The 18,032-nt window shown below is 33.4% G+C and overlaps 1 protein-coding gene across 1 annotated transcript in view; it reads right to left on the bottom strand.

Annotated features, from left to right (window-relative positions):
- Positions 1-17,816, bottom strand: part of LOC145694134 (palmitoyltransferase ZDHHC6) — a 67,398-nt gene extending 49,582 nt beyond the window's left edge. Inside the window, exons 1-3 of the mRNA XM_081770255.1 lie at positions 17,688-17,816; positions 7,246-7,341; positions 1,452-1,633 (exon numbers count right to left, since the gene is read on the bottom strand). Coding sequence (XP_081626381.1) covers positions 1,452-1,633; positions 7,246-7,300 — 237 coding nt within the window. The 5' untranslated portion in view covers positions 7,301-7,341; positions 17,688-17,816. The remainder of the gene's footprint in view (positions 1-1,451; positions 1,634-7,245; positions 7,342-17,687) is intronic.
- Positions 17,817-18,032: the final 216 nt, after the last annotated feature.

Raw genomic sequence — 18,032 nt, forward strand, 5'->3', positions numbered from 1 at the left:
TTCTCAAGCAAAAAAGCGAAGCAGAAAAAAAAACTTTTTTTTTTTTAACAATAAAGCCGGTTTTTTCCCGAGCCCTTGCATCTCTACTCATAGTCAATTCTAAATAATAATATACGGTTATTTACATATCTTATATTTATCTCAAATATCAATATTATTACCTCCCGAAGTATTTTGTTTTACCAGTCACGAAGTTACAGTTGAAGATTGTTTAAGATCAAAGTACATTCAACGTATATTAAAAGTACATAAAAAGTCTCATACGTTAAACATCCAAGACAAATCTTGCGAACGGTTTCAAGGCATCCTCAGCACATCTAAAGAATGCGTGACATGGTGTGTGAAATTCTCTGTCCTTTAAATAAAAAGTTCCTAATCTTTTCTGACTGAGCGTCTACGATATAACGACACACTAGTTTGATTTGTTCTTATTATTTAGAGTTGAACGTACCTCAATTACACATCCAGGCTAAGGGAGACGGTGACATGAGGTAGATGCTAATGGTAGAACGACGAAAGTGGGAGGAAACTGAACTCCAAGAAAACCACATTCACGGAGTTTATCCACCACAAGGCTCACTTAGCTGGAGCTGGGGATCGAACCAGCAACCCCTCACGTAGTCCCGATTATTTATTATCATCATTATTAATAATATAATAACTGTAAAAAAAATGAAATGAAATATTTGAGTTTTACGTCCCACGGTTATGCCGGTTAGGCTAAAGGAGACGGTGATGTTGAGTAATGAATGAAATGGTGGAATGAAGAAAGTGAGAGAACCCCGAGAAAACACATGCACACGGTGTTTGTCCACTACAAAGTTCACTTAGCGGGGGCTGGGATTGAACCCGGGACCCCAAGCACAAGAGGTGAACGCTCTACCACTGAGCCACCGAGGCCCAACAATATAATAACTGTGTAAGCCTGCAAGTTTACATAAATTAGTATCTCTATGTGTACTAACTACTGTTGCTGCCGCTGGTGGCGTTGACTGGTACAGTCGGTTTCAAAACTGATTTTAATTAATTACTAAATGCTTAATGAATTTTAAATTCTAAAATGTCGCAACACACTGACTGGGAACTACTGCTTTACGCAGGAGAATGTTTTCTTTAGATACGCTGAGGAAGAGGTAAAAAGTGCCCCGAAACTGCGCGCAGATTTTGAGTCTTAAGATCTTTTAACACATGAAAATTTTTATTTAAAATATACAATCCATTGTATCTATTAGTAATTATACTATGTATGTTCTTACAACAATATCTTTAAGTACAGGTTCAAAATTACAATGTACAGGTCATATAGTATTTAATGGCAGATTTATTTATTGAACTAAATGGACTAGGTAAGTACCGCGCTTTGATGTCCATTGTACATTTTAATTTTGCATTAATGAACACAACATATAACTTACTATGGAATCTTTGTTGTACACATGGATATTACTTACTGGTTTCCATTCGAATGGCAAGTAGCCTGGACCCTCAAAAATTGCACATAGAAAATTATAAATGGTAAGAGCACTAAACGTCAGGAAGGAGATCATATTAAGGAATCCACCTAAAGAGAGTGCCGGTGGCCACCACATTGAATTACAAAATACCGTCATAAAAGTAATGCTCTTGATGATTCCTGAAAGAAAGAAAAAACAAAAATCACAAAATGAAATTAACAAAAACAAATGCGAAAATGAATCCATTCCCTAAAATGTTATTATTATTAATTCATACACGACAATAAATTTACAACGAGATACTTTGTATTTTGGGCAGAAAGTGCTTCTACGCAAGCACTATGCTTGATATAATGTTAATTTAAAAATAACAAAAGAAGAATGTTTTTAATATATGTAAAAAATATACATTATGGTATAATTGGTTGCTAAGTATTTGTTTATGGATACCTAATTAACATGTATAATTGCAAGACAGTTTATGTGAATATACGTTAAAAGAGAATCAACAAATAAATTATTTACTACTCATCATCGACTTGTAATTTCAGTATAAAAGGTGAGAATAATAGCGGATATAGTTACGGAAGTTATTTTAAGGTGTGAACAATTACTGCCATTAAAGATTTATTTATGTTATTAGCCGAACCAGGGTTGACGACCACCTTTGGTGAGTCGTTGTAAAATTTTGGTTTACCTCACCCGGGAACTTTGTAAATTCAAATCCTGAAGTACAAAGTAAGGGGTGAATTTACTTCAGTAATAAGGTTCATGTCTACGAACTTAACTATACTTAGAAGTGGTAAAATAATCACAAGAAAAATTATGATCAGTGAGGCAATGGAGAAAGAAACTGGTGACAGTGGTAACGACGAACAAAATACAGCTTCTGTTGTACCTGAAGTGTTGACATTCGAAGACAAAATCTTAATGGCTTTACAGCGACAAGAACAAAAGTTAGCCCAGATGTCGGAAGAATTAAAGCATACGGTTCAGCAGAAATCCGAGGAATCCAGTAAACAGTACGAGGAATTAAGTAGACGGTTGGAGCAAATTGACCAAAATTCAGAAGATACGAAACAATCTGTGATCCAGGCGGTGAAAGACCTTACATTACAATTTGATGAAAAGTTAAAAAGAGTATCAGAAGATTGCCAGGATAATTACAACCATGTAATCCAAGAAGTCAATTGTGTAAAAAAGGATTTGGAAGTAATAGAATCTTCTGTACGGCAACAAAAGATTCAGGTTACGGATAATTCTAACCAAATACGTGCGAATACTCAGTTGATATCTACATTACAAGAGGAAATTAGGACGTTGCAGATTAAGGACAACGCATACCACAACAACATGACTAATGATCGTTCGGAGTTCCCTTGTTCTCAAGAGATGACATCGCATTCACCCGTAACAGATCAACGTGGACATCACATTATCTCATCTTCAAGTAATCCATCCGATGAGGACATTATTTTGGAAAGGATACATCCAAGAAATAAAGATGGGCGGAAAAGAGATGGTGGAACCACAGATAATGTAGTAGGTAAAAATTGTCAATCAACACGAACACGAAATGGCGAAAGGAAGGTAAAGTTAAGTGTAAAGATGAGTGAAATACGTGCTATGAGTAAGTTTAGTGGTAAATGTAATGAAAACGCTACCTCTTTCTTAGAAAAATTTCAAGATGAGTGCAATATAATGTGTATAGATAAATCGCAATATATGAAACTAATTCCTCATTTATTACTCCCACCATGTTCTTTATGGTTTAAAGCAGTACGAGATCACATTAATACATATGAAGAATTCAAAGCAGCGCTGATTGCAAATTACGAAAACGACTTTTTGCTTGCAAACAGAGATGCCACGATTAGAAACCAACCTTTTAATCCTCGTTTGCACAAATCTGTTGTCGATTTTGTCGTGAATACATATAACGAATTAAAAGTCGTAAATCCGTTGCAATCGGAATCCAGAGTAATTACATCAATTCGAAATTTGCTACCGTTCAAACTACAACAGATTCTGTTTTCTACCCAGTGTATGAGTTTCAATCACCTATTAATGCTTGTCCAATGTTATGAAACTCAATACCACGCTCAGAACCATCAAGCAGGATTAGCCAAAATTAAAAACAATTCAGATCACCTTGTACCTGTTCGGAATCTAAATATCCGTAATGCAGACAATACGGAATATAACCTAAGTCGAGCAAATTTCAACAATCAGAACGGACAAAATAGGCGAAGTTATGTTGGGAATCCACCTAACCTAATTAATCGTGACAATCCGTATGTTAGACCATATAACCAAAATAGGTTTAAAAATAGACGAAATGCATGGCGAAATCCCAGGAATATAGTAAACTATATGGATACACATAATCGTAATTCAAGAGATGGCACTTCGCATCCAAATCAAGATAATGACACAATTCCTGTACAGAACAATAATACGGGACATAATCACGATTGTGCAGTACAATGTACTTTATTAGAATCATATGCAGGTACGAATTTAAATTGACTGCAGTTGATGAAGTAAGGGTTAAACCCATATCAGCTATAGATTCTTATGAACATTTATCTTCAAATTTATGTGTTAATGTCAATCAAGGATATAATAACAAACTACTTCGTTGTTCGTTAGAGCTTCAACCCTTATGACTTTTAGATACTTTATCACGTTTGTTTCAACAAACGATAATTTTCAAATGATTTTAATTCTTTCTTGTTAATGTGAAGAATTATAGTTCGATTTATAATTGATTAAAAGCAAAGGTTATTTATATTATATTGATTTGTGTTGAAACTTTGTTGTCAAAGATTATGTTAAATATAAGATTCATTCTATTAAACTAATTATTCGACGACTGTCTTTATGAACTATCTTATATGTTATTCGAATAAGATCCTTTTGTATCATGACATCTTATTGATATAATGTATATTTTAAAATATCATCTAACTTAATTACTATATAATGCGCCCTGGAAAGATCAAACATCTTTTTCTTAATATGATCGTTTTTAATAATGATTGAAACTATTGATTATTGTGATTTATGTTTTAAAATGTAATTGTCTTTTACAATTTCTGACTTCGCACCCTTCAGTGATTAGTTTAATAAGCGACGACGTTTCTATAATAAAAAATAAATATTAATGAAATAAAAGATTTATTATAAATGTATTTCTATAAAGGAAGCTTAATAAAGTTATATACGAGGGTCGATCAAAATGTAAAGGACGTAATTAATAGAATATCATTATTATAAAACGGACCAGTGGTTCTTAAATATAAAAGCTAAGCTCACTTGTAACTTTTATATTCAGTCCCGTCGTCGGGCGACATTTTATACAACGAGATACTTTGTATTTTGGGCAGAAAGTGCTTCTACGCAAGCACTATGCTTGATATAATGTTAATTTAAAAATAACAAAAGAAGAATGTTTTTAATATATGTAAAAAATATACATTATGGTATAATTGGTTGCTAAGTATTTGTTTATGGATACCTAATTAACATGTATAATTGCAAGACAGTTTATGTGAATATACGTTAAAAGAGAATCAACAAATAAATTATTTACTACTCATCATCGACTTGTAATTTCAGTATAAAAGGTGAGAATAATAGCGGATATAGTTACGGAAGTTATTTTAAGGTGTGAACAATTACTGCCATTAAAGATTTATTTATGTTATTAGCCGAACCAGGGTTGACGACCACCTTTGGTGAGTCGTTGTAAATTTGCAATTTACATCTGTTAAAGTAAACAAACGACTTTGAAATCAAATTAATTTATTATTATTCATTTATTTATCAGCTTAAGCCTTTCGGGAATTCGGGTCGGTTATATATTTATAGGTCTAATAAACTTTGTAGTACACCTCTGTTAAACTACCTTCCAGATACTAAGTCCAAAAAATGACCGTAGATCATTACGAATTCCCAGTAGGTCTGGTCCATTTTCTCGCACTTTTGCTGCAGTCAGGGGTGGGAATTTAAATATAATATTGCAGTATACATATGACAGTTTCGTTGTGGATAAACGAAGTAGCTACAATGAATGAAATTTTGGTAATTATAAGTCGCAAATTTTGCCACGTTACTTATACTGTATTTTTAATTTTCAACGACTAAAAAGGCAATGGAAGTAGGGGTAATATTATATAGACAATTAAACAATTATTAACCATCTTCTTTACGTAATTTATTAATTGTTTACTGTCAAATCGAATGTCCCCCAAATATGCCCTTGTCCGGTTACCTTCCTTGCAGCCAAAACTAAAGAGTAATTTATGAAAAACCCATCGAAATCAGTAGGGCAAAATCAAGAATATTTGAAAACATCCTGCTGTCTTCTGGTAACACATAAGTCATCCGACCCATCTTTTGCATAGGAAGTTGAGAAGAAACTTATCTTTAGTTTATTTCCACAAGGATTGGCTATTAAAAAAAAAAATCATATTTACTTGCAATATCAGTATTACAACCTTCATATCACAGTGCAGTTATCTTATGACAGAATATATCAGAGCAGAAAATAAAACAAAACTTAAATATAAATTTTGATGTGTGTAAGGCGAGCTACTTTTCTTTCTTTTATTTTCAAGCGAGGCTGTTAAAACAATATTTTATATCTATCTATCTATCTATCTATCTATATATATATATATATATATATATATATATATATATACGTGGTGTTTCGAAACAACACTGACAACGTTTGGGAGGTGGTTCCGGACATAAAGATAAGGCAAAAAGTATAGACCAACCTGAGTACACCAATTCTTCTCTTCGGAGTTAAACGCTGCTGAAAGCATGAAAAATGAACTTTAAAGGTCCATAGCTCCAAAGTTATGGGACCTACCGTAGCTGGGTCAAGACTTCACTTAAGAACTAATATCTGCGCTATCCAAATTCCTCGTTTCAGGATTCTAAAGTACTCACGCAACATTTTTTTATAGAGGTAGTTTGGCTACGGGCATATAATTGAAGTACTCACCAATTATCTCTATAAAAATTGTTGTGTGAGTACCTTTTGGATTCTGAAACATGAATTTTTGGATAGCGCATATATTAGTTCTTAAGTGAAATCTTGACCCAACTATGGTAGTTCCCATAATTTGGGAGCTATGGTCCCTTGAAGTTCATATTTTCATGTTTTCTGCAGGCTATAACTCCGAAAGAAAGCATTTATACACCCAACTTGGTCCATACTTTTTGCCTTATCTTGGTGTCAGGAATCACCTCCCAAACGTTGTTGGTGTTGTTTTGAAACACCTTGTATATATCTTATTTTCTGTAAAGTCCTTTAGCAAGTAGTTCTGAAACAAGTATTCAAAATAAACATATACAAGCACGATAAGAATAATGTTTAAAATTATGAACCTTTATAAAATGTATGTTTTGATTGTTACTTATACCTCTGGTGTGTGCCGCAAGGGCTAACGCTATTTTCTAACATGTCAAGTGGAAGCGAAAAAAATATATATATATATATTCCGTAGACCGGCCTGCCTATATTTGAATCACATTATTCAAATACCAAATTTGAAGGATATATCTTAATCCATTATTAAGAAATACCGAGTAATAAGATTGTATCTACATTGCTTCCTCACACATTATTTTTAAAGCATCAAATTTTACAATTCTACAATCTATTAATTTACAATTTAAATATTCATCAGAAACAAATATATTGAATTGTAAAACATATGGAAGTTCTAAATACACTTATTCATAGTAAATATTGCTATGTATATTTATATCTTACCTAAAGCAGTTAAAGGACCCCAATGACAAATCCTTTTAAAAGGTCCGAAACACATTATGGAATTAGAAATAGTGTTTTTTCTTTAAATAAAATGACCTGAAAAAAAAAAGATAAGAACACATATCAAATTGTCTAGAAAAAAAAGTATAATACTGACAAAATTTACAGTCATAATACGGTCTTATAAGGGAACATCTTATATTGATAGTAGCATTGCCCAATCAAACCATGCGGAATCGATAGAGCAGTTGAGAAAAGTGAGAAATCCAAAGTTTTACGGGCCGACACCCAGAAATACAGGAGATACAGAGGAAAGGATTTAAAATCATGTGAAGATAGCAATGCAAAAGATACACTGACACAGAAAGAACTTCAAAATTATTAAAGTAATCAAAATGACATTCACACAACAATACAGTAAGCAAACATTGTACCCACAGACATGCTGAATAACATCACATGTAATACAGTGTTGCCAACTGAACATAAAGTGAAGTTTTGTTAAATGGCATGGAACACAAAATATAACACGTAGAAAAACTAATTATAACTAGAACCACATTTGTGAAGTCGTGATGTACAGTGTTGCCAACGTTTGCAAATAGGCCTATATGAATCTCGGATGTAGAAGAGTACATACAGTAATGATTCGAACTAGTTAAAACCAAAACACTGTGCTTCGGTCGTTATTTTTGTACTTCAGTGACTATATTCTTGTTAGTGGTCTCATATTTTCGTTTCAACTAATTCGAATCGTGTACTGTATGTACTCTTCTACATCCAAGATTCATATAGGCCTATACTTAAACGTTGGCAACACTATACATCACGACTTCACATGTATGGTTCTACTCATAATTAAATTTTCTAGATGTTCTCCTTTGTGTTCTATGCCATTTCACTAAACTTCACTCTGTGCTCAGTTACCAACACTGAATTATATATGATGTTATTGAGCATGTCTGTGGGTACAAAGTTTGCTTAATATACTGCTGTGTAAATGTCGTTTTGATTACTTTAATAATTTTGAATTTCTTTCTGTGTCAGTGTATCTTTTGCATTGCTATCTTCACATGATTTTAGATCCTTCTTTCCTCTGTATCTCCTGTATTTCTGGGTGTCGGCCCGTAAAACTTTGGATTTCCCACTTTTCTTTACTCCTCTATCGACTGCACATAGTTGGATTGGGTAATGCTACTATCAATATAAGATGTTCCCTTGTTAGTTAATCAATCATAATATAAATACTCTTCCTTTTAAGGATCTGCATTAAAAATAAAAATCCAAGACTACTCAGATTTAAAAGTTGATTCGAAAGCTAAAGCGAAAATGTCCATAGATCAGCTATTTCCTTCTATTATATAATTCAACCGTCAGATGTGTTATGAAATGTAGATACTGAGTTTACCAAGCAAAACAGGGGCTTTTTGTTTTTAAACGTTCAACGTTCCACAATTATGCACTGAGGTTAAGGAAAACTATGATAATGAGGTGGATGATAATAGTGGAATGAAGAAAAGTGGAAGAATCCCGAAAAAGGCCACACACGACTTGTTTGTTTACCACAAACACCCCTTGGTGGCAGCTGGCATCATACCAGGAAACCCACACACCAGAAGTGAGCCCTCTACCACTGAGCTACAGCGACCCCACAACAGTCCACATATGGTCTGAGTGGCTGAACAACTCCCTCAAGAGCGATAGAATGACTGTTCGAGGAGCGGACTGAGTATCGTGCTGGTCAATGCACTGACACAGAAGCCAGAAAGCCAGGCGATTCACGGACCAGTCATACATTTCATTTTCTCTTTGAATATCATTGAATTCGCACCTATAACGGAATTTTATTGATTGGATTAGAATTTAGTGTCCCTTTCACCAGCGAGGCTATATTAGACATGGTTCTAAAGTTAATGTGTCATCTCAATCACATGAGCTCCCAACGGGAATCAAACTCGAGTTTTCGGTGTCAAAGGCTGTATGCAATCCATGTAACCTCGAGGGAGCTCATGCACAATTGATGCAATACCTGTTATTTCCTCCATCTCATAATTAGCGTTACCCATAATAATTTAATTACTTACTCTACTTTGTTTATTATTATATTTAGTAGAGTATAGCAGGGCCGTCTTAACGCATAGGACCGAAGACCCTATGAGCAGAATTCCGTGTATTGTATAAAATTTATCCGTAGGGCTCCAACACGTGGTTTGCCCAGGGAACCACACTAGTGTCAAGACGGCACTCATCTAAAGTGATATTAACTTAAAAAAGAAAAAAAAAAGAAAAGAAAAAAAAAAGAAAAAAAGGTGAGGATGTAATCTTCCGCCTGATAAACAGAGGCACTTCATTTCTGAAACATAAAGATTCATTCATTTGTGCGTCGATGGAAAATGTGTTCCACACGCTCTACGGTAAGTCATAAACAGAAAAATTCATCAATTATTCCTCATCGTCTCCTTTAGTCTAAAAAATAAAAGTGTGGGTCATGAAACTCCAAAATACAATATGATAAAATTACTAAACAAGTTTTGTATAGCAGACGGAATTCTTTTATGATTACAAACAACGGATTTATTATCTAAACGAGCCGGGTGATTCACGCCACATCCATATTAAAATCTGCGTTTAAGAACTACGAAACAGAACAACGTAGAATAAACTTACGAAAAAAGTGTTGACGATATAAAATGTTCCAATACTGAAAAGCATATAAAATCTGTAAAGAAATCAGAGAAGCTTTGAGATTTAAATAAAGTAACGTACGTACGTACATATAAATTATTTATTATTAAAGGGCACTGATTTCGGTTCCTGTAGGAGAGTTCTTCTGGTACAAAGTACGTTGCGAACGAAGTAAGAGGCTGTTAGCTATATGTACAGGTAACAACTCAGCCATGTAAGTACATTATGTATATAAAAGCGTACAATACAATACGAAAATCTAAACATTTTAGCATTTAAGTTAATCACACGGTTAAGGCTGTTGCTACCTCTTCGCTGAGTCGAGTTTTTCCCTATCTAATAACATTGCAACTTTCTTCGTGTTTTTCTCAGCAAGCAATGAACAAATCCTTATAAAAATTTGCATAGAGTCAGGTCGATAATAAAGAATTCGTTATATGAGCTTATAATTTTACTAAAAGCCTCCAATTAAGTTATTCATTCCCCCCTTTTTTTCATGTGAAGATTTGCAACAGTGCGATCTCTGCTTCTCCCTGTTTGTATTAGCAGCGTGAGGGAAATTCGGGCTAGCCATTTAAAACAGGTTTTTAAACTCTGTCCATATCACATCTGTGGAATGAAATTTTCTAGCCCTCTCGTCCTTTTCGAGGACAGATTTATGGCACTGAGAAGGAGGGGGCGCTCTTTATTTTCTTTGCTAAACCTATTGCTTTTAGTATATTCGTCTAGTCTCATTCGGAGTTCTTGTGGTTACTTTCAAACATAGCAAGATGCCTCTTGCGTCTCATGTATTTCAGTCTTATACCTGGTGATTGGTTATACAAATATAAATTAGCAGATGATTGTGATAGCAGATAAATTTCCTGTGTGGGGGCCGCGGTGGCTCAGTGGTAGAGCGTTCATCTCAGTTGCATGGGGTCCTTGGTTTGATCCCAGCTCGCGCTAAGTGAACTTTGTGGTGGACAAACATCGTGTGCATGGGTTTTCTCGGGGTTCTCCTCGTTCACCTCTGGTGCTTGGGGTCCCGGGTTCGATCCCAGCCCCCGCCAAGTGAACTTTGTGGTGGACAAACACCGTGTGCGTGGGTTTTCTCGGGGTTCTCCCGTTTCCTCCCACTTTCTTCATTCCACCATTTCATTCATTTCTCATAATCACCGTCTCCTTTAGTCTAACTGGCATAATCGTGGGACGTAAAACTTACAGATTTCATTTTATTTTCAAATTTCCTGTGTGAAATAATAATAATAATGATAATAATAATAATAATATTAATAATAATAATAATAATAATAATAATAATAATTATTATTATTATTATTATTATTATTATTATTATTATTATTATTATTATTATTATTATTATTATTATAGGAAATTCTTGGCACAAGAGGTTGTAACGAGCAAGGAATATCAGTGCGGCTTGGCACTAGTAATTTAGTTAAAATTTGTGGTCACCACATCGGTTCCTCCTTGCCGGTGTTTCCTTGACCAGAGACTGGCCGCGCTGCCGACACCAGTGGGGTTTTCACATTGAAAACACCAGCGCTCTTTGACTTTTGTAACCTCACGGAAACAGTGGAGATAGCATTTTGGAATAATTATATATATATGTGTATGCAGACCCGTATTCAGGAGGATCTAGGGGTTTGCCTCCCTAAATTTTCGCTTAGCGTGAATGCTGTCGAATTCTATTCCTAATGATGACAGATTTTTCGGTGTTGTTTCAGTATCGTGAGGCAACTGGGAAACTGAAGAACTGACCACACATTACCCTTCTAACAGAGCACATTTGTAGGAAAAGTTAAGTGTAATATCAGAGATTCTTTTACTAAACAGAAAAACATCTATACATAATGAAATATGTAGTGTTAATGTAGATACAAACGTCATTTTCTTGGTAACGTCTTTTCTTTGTTATTACTTTACGAAATATGAATAGGGACTTATTTCTTGGTAACAGGGAATAGGAACTTATTAGTGTTACCTGCTAATAATAACCTTGTAACTTACGCATTCTAAATAAGAAATATTTATTTTCCAGATGGTGAACGCGAAATTTCATCTATAGCTACAACATATATATATATATACATATATATATATAAATAGTACAACACATATTAACAGAATAATTTTAATTTTATGCATTATTTTTTCATGCTTCATTTTAAAATATAGGGCTTTTTTTTTTGTTGTTGAGGTACACCAATTTGTCATTGTCATACATATTAAACTAAAGCATTACCATATGAGTATAAAAATATGTGATGGAATACTTCGTTACATCAAGCCACAACATTATGTAAATGAAGTTATTAAAAAATAATAAACAAGCAGTATAATCAAAATGCTAAATATCACGGAAGCACTATTCACAATTTAAATATCTATGAGCATACCTCAAAATCCCTAGGTAAGTTTCTACATTGAAAAAAAAGTAAACAATATTCACAAGGCCACGCTAAACATAAATACAGGAAAAGTTAAATAAAAAAAATGTTATCAGTAAAATTTCTACTCTTTCCCTCCAAAATTATGTCTCAAATCAAGTAAGTAACTTGCTTAAATTATACTGGTCTATGACTTTTTAATTTTGTTGATAAGTGGTCAAAGTTACACTCGAAGTATTGACTTCAATCAATACAAATACATCAAACAAACACTAATATTTCACATTTATTTATACAATGAGTATGTCATAGTTTTTTTAAAAAAACAATTTTCATTTCATGTATAAATTTTAAAGAAATAATTCGGTTTCAAATGTTACTTTCACGCAAAAAAAAGAAAAAGAAAAAAGAAAAGAAAAAGAAAATATACTATGGTAAATTAAAGTGAGATTACAGTGTTACGTTAGTTCAAATAAGATGTTAACGAAATTTTGCGGACAACTCTCGAAACTTATCTCAGAAGCAACTTTAAAAATTGACAAAAGTTATAGATATACTTCATGAGTGAGTAAAGAAAGAATACAAATGTAGATTAAAAAGAGATCTTTTTAAAAAATGTGCAGGTAACAGGAATATAGTTAACAAATCTAAAATATTCTATAAAATAGATTTAAACAAATTTTCAATCAGATCAGTTAATTCCCTAAATTTTCTTTGTATCACCTTATATATAAATATAAAAAATATATAAAAACAAGAATTTTAGGAATAATCCAAAAAATGGATCAAAAGATAGCGATCTTGGCTAAGAATTTTAAAAATGATCCAAAAATGCATAAAAAGATTTCGATCTTGCCAAATAATTAGTTTTTGGATCAGGGGCCACAAAAGTTAGCAACGGTTCCTAAATCGAGTTTTCGTATTTTCTACGGAATTAGCACATCATACTGAGTAAATTGTTAGTTTGGGTTTGGTTACACTACCTGTAGTTCTCCAACAAGAAAATGTTTGATTGTATGAAATATATTGAATTTTTTGGATCAGGGTTCACAAAATTTTTGAATGGGCCCTAAATCGAGTTTTCGTATTTTTTACGGAATGAGCACATAATGCGGGCTAATTTGTTACTTTTTGGTTTGGCTATACTATATGTAGTTCTCAAAATATGGGACGTACAAGAAAATATTTGAATGGGTGAAATATATATTGATTTTTTTGGATCAGGGCCCACAAATTTTTTGGATGGCAGCTGATTTTTTTTTTTTTTCGGAATAAGCACATTATGCTGAGTAAATTGTTAGTTTTGGTTTGGTCACACACTTTGTAATTGTCAAAATATGGGGCGTACAAGAAAATTTTTGATTGAATGTAATATATTGAATTTTGTGGATCAGGGCCCACAAAATTTCTAAACGGTCCTTAAATCGAGTTTTTGTATTTTTTACGCAATAAGCACATCATACTAAGTTAAGTCATAGTTTGGGTACGCTATATGTAGTTCTCGAGATATAAGGCCTACAAGAAAATTTTTGTGTGAAATAGATTGCATCTTTTGATCCAATAGGGTCTAAATGTATACAATATATATTGGTGTTGTTGTCCATTATTATGTTTGATCTAAATCTATAGTTGACTGGTAATAGGTGCTGTTTTGAGCACTATTCGTTGTTACAAACGATACACTTTATTTTAAATTGAAATATAATAAATAAAATACAAATAATACGTCACTATAAAAGTAGCTTTTCTTTTAGCAGTATAGAAGTTTATTATAAATACCTCATATATAGATAAAATGGGCACTGGAGTCAAGAAAGGTATGTCTCTTCATGTTTTGAAAAATGTAATAATAATAATAATAATAATAATAATAATAATAATAATAATAATAATAATAATAATAATAATAGTGATAAAGTGACATTCGCTTTCGTATACATTAAAAGTATCTTTATTCAATAGAGACAGTTCGCTTCTAATTACTTATAACTGTCTATACTTGACGGGGGGAAAAGCTAATGTAATGAAGAATGGATCTGTTCTCGCTGTGTTTATTTTTTTCTGCTTTCAGCAAAGAAAACGTACTCCAACGCCTTCTCACTGAAATGCCATAAATATGTCATTGTTGAAAAGGGTCCCCTCACAGCTGTGGACAATGTTGAAACTTCAAAGTAACCCTCAGTTACTCGCCGCAACCTGCTAGAAGAGAGAACGCAGAGTCGTCAATGCGTTGTTGCAAATCTTCACATGAAAAAAAGGGGGGAATGAATAACTTAATTGGAGGCTTTTAGTAAAATTATAAGCTCATATAACGAATTCTTTATTATCGACCTGACTCCATGCAAATTTTTGTAAGGATTTGTTCATTGCTTGCTGAGAAAAACACGAAAAAAGTTCCAATGTTATTAGAAAGGGGAAAACTCGACTCAGCGAAGAGGTAGCAACAGCCTTAATCAGTTGCTAACTTATAACTAAGAACTATATTCTTATAACGATAAAATAAGCGTAACACTTACCTATTTACTGCGTCCAGTACTCAATATTCTATTCTAAGGAGTTTTGGTAGAGTTCCTACTACTTTTATTTTATCAATGTTATAATTACCTCATTTGAAGTCGCTTAGATATATACTTATATTTCCGCATTTATCAGGCATGTCATAAACCTAATATCATTGGGACCTACAGAAGCAGGTGCATCATAAAGAAGCATATGCGTTTTATTACATTGTTTTTAATTTGTGGGAGCTCATGTGGTTCGGATTTCAGGTTAAACTGTACGTCCACGTCTCATACAGCCTCACTGCTGAGAGGAACGCTAAAATTAAAATCAAATTAAATGCTTTTAAAATAAATTGGGCTTAATTAAGTTATTTATTAAATCAAAAGAACTTGTACACAAATGGTGGCGATGTTAAAATCTTCATGTGTAAACCCCAACAATGCAAGGATATTTTTTGGAAACTTAAACGTAAAAACTGGTTATCTAAATAAAAAAAAAAGGGAAAAGTTATATTAGAGGAACTTACTTATAAGTGAAGGTAATCTAAATCACCTGTAAACATTAACAAATAACGTTCAAATCTGTGCCTCATCACTATGCAATTACAATGAGAGCAAAGGTAACTTGTAGTAACCATCTAGCACTGGTGGTGCGTGTTTTTGTACTTCTTGCAAATTTTAGAATATGGGGTCTATTTTCGAATATTTTTACTTTAATCTTCTTGTTTTAGATGGGGAATGCTTGCACCAATGCATTGTACAGTGTTCTCTTCTAGTTGCGTGCCACAACAGTTGTGTACAAATTATAATATGGCTGCAAATACCCTATAAAACGATTTTTCATGGAAAAACAGCCACCAAACCCGGGCTAGGTGGTCAATACAAGTAAGAATTCTATTACGGTTCAGGGCAGGACGAGACTGGCGGGACTGCGCGTAAGCTTTAAATTTTTAGATTACCTTAGAAACTGTAATCCTCATACAAACTGACAATATATCGTATGTTGGAGTATGCTGGTTGCATGAATGATTGTTTTGACGGTATATTTTCATTTTATTCACAATTTATGATTAGGATCTATGTCAAGAAAAGAGCACCACTGGAAAATGAATTTGGTTACAAAGCACGAAGAGTGGTGTAAAAAAATTTTAGATTTTGATATCCTTATTTCTAAGCACCACGACTTTCAAGAGTCACGATCAATTAATAAAAAAATAGAGAAGTTTTGAAAATTTATAGAAAGTGATTTTGCAATGAGTGAATAGTACGATGAATGAATAGTCATTATATGCAAATAACTGTACTATTAACCTATGCGCTCGAGACTTATACGATTATATGTAAATCTCTGTATGTCCAAGTTTCTTTTAAGTGTTAGTGGTATAGCAGCGTACAGCTAAACCTTACTTATCTGAACACACTAAGAGTACTAATTTTGCATATGTAACCTTCTGCAAGTAAATTACAAGAAATATGAAAATTTATACACTAATTTTAATTCCTATTATACATCACTTAATAAATCTTCGCGAACATTACACATAACGTTCCATGGTTAAGTACCGCAGAGGATGGCACGAAATACAAAATTTCGATTAAAATGAAGAGAATCAGAAAAAAAAAATGTAGCATAAGAATAACATATCATCAATGTTGGGTGAGTAATTAGGAAGAAAACCGAATTTAAATCATATAAATATGAATTCGCAAATTGGTGTGATATTAGGTAAACTGGAAATAGAGCACAATGTGTCAAGTATTTCAAATTCAGCCTTATTCACTAACCTAGGACGTGTATGCTGCGATAATGGAGGAAAATACACCAATGTAGAGCGGAAGCAAATGAAACCGATGTTGCATTCTGAATTTATGAATGCAGTATGTGCCCGAAAGGGGACAATATTTTAATCTCGGAAAATCACCCCTTGATTATTCCAGAAAGAGAGAAGAAAGTCCCCGTGCTTCTTAGACTACGTAGCTTCGTGCGTTCAGTGTACGGTCGCGGAAACTCTAAACGTGGGATCGGTATGCATATCTCCTTGTATGGCAACCTAGTACAGGTTGTAGACTTTTCATAATTTTTGACGTTTAAGGGACATGCATTAGACGTTCCATGAATATGAAATGTTCTCGTTGTATTTGGACGTATCAATGTGGCGTGATTTTATAAATGTCTCACCCCTAATTCCTACCTCTTCGATAGATACTCGGTAGAATCTCGCTTCAAATATCCTCCCCCCCACAAAAAAAGGCATTGTTCACAAATTCTTAGTAGCAATTTCGAAGCTATATCTTTCATCACAGTGAGATGGCAAGGAAACATTATTTTCGTTTTCTGAATAGTGTGTACTTCGCAATATTTTAACAGTTTAAAGATACAACTTTTGCGCAGTAATAAACACAGATGCATTTGCATTTAGCGAAGAGCAAAGAAAACATCGAAATAAGTATTTGAGGTTAACAGTTTCGAGCGAAAGAAGAAAATGAAACAGGAGTATTTGTGTATACGAATACTAAAATGACAATTAATTAGTAATATAACAATGGAAACAGGATTATCTGGGTCCTATCCGGGGCCGCAATAAGTGGAAGATTAGCCTGTTCTATTAATAACATTTTTATAATTTATCACGCCCGAATAGTCTACATACATTGAATTCATTTAAATGTTAAACACTTTTATCCTCCCTTTAGATAAAAATTTCGCCTTGTACTTGAATGAAACCAGCTAGTCTATATAGCTGTACTTCAAATTTAGATACAAGAGAAGAACTAAGAAAATATTTACACTTGCGCAACAAACATTTCAACAACAATTTCATCACAAAATAGACAACACATATAATTATAAAAAGTTTTTTCTAACCTTTCATATTCAGCCATGAAAAGTATACAAATTTTAGATGTGCTGTCAAAAGCAACCTAATATCACATTATAATTGCTCACTGCTACAGGTGACATCAGCAGTGTTACCAGACACGGCACGCAAAATTACACAATTACACCTACCGTTCTAATTACACAATTTTACACACAAACTGGAAGACCGGGCACACAAAATTGAATAATACATAACTACCTATCTATATGTATATTATGTCTGATGATGTACAGTACATACCTATACGTACATCGACCAACCATTGTTCAGATTCAGCGCTTGATTTATTATTATAGTAAAATCGTCACTTTCTTTTTACTTTCAACGGT

The sequence above is a fragment of the Thermobia domestica genome, chromosome 1, assembly GCF_964235325.1.
Source record: "Thermobia domestica chromosome 1, izTheDome1.hap1.1, whole genome shotgun sequence".
Taxonomy (NCBI): domain Eukaryota; kingdom Metazoa; phylum Arthropoda; class Insecta; order Zygentoma; family Lepismatidae; genus Thermobia; species Thermobia domestica.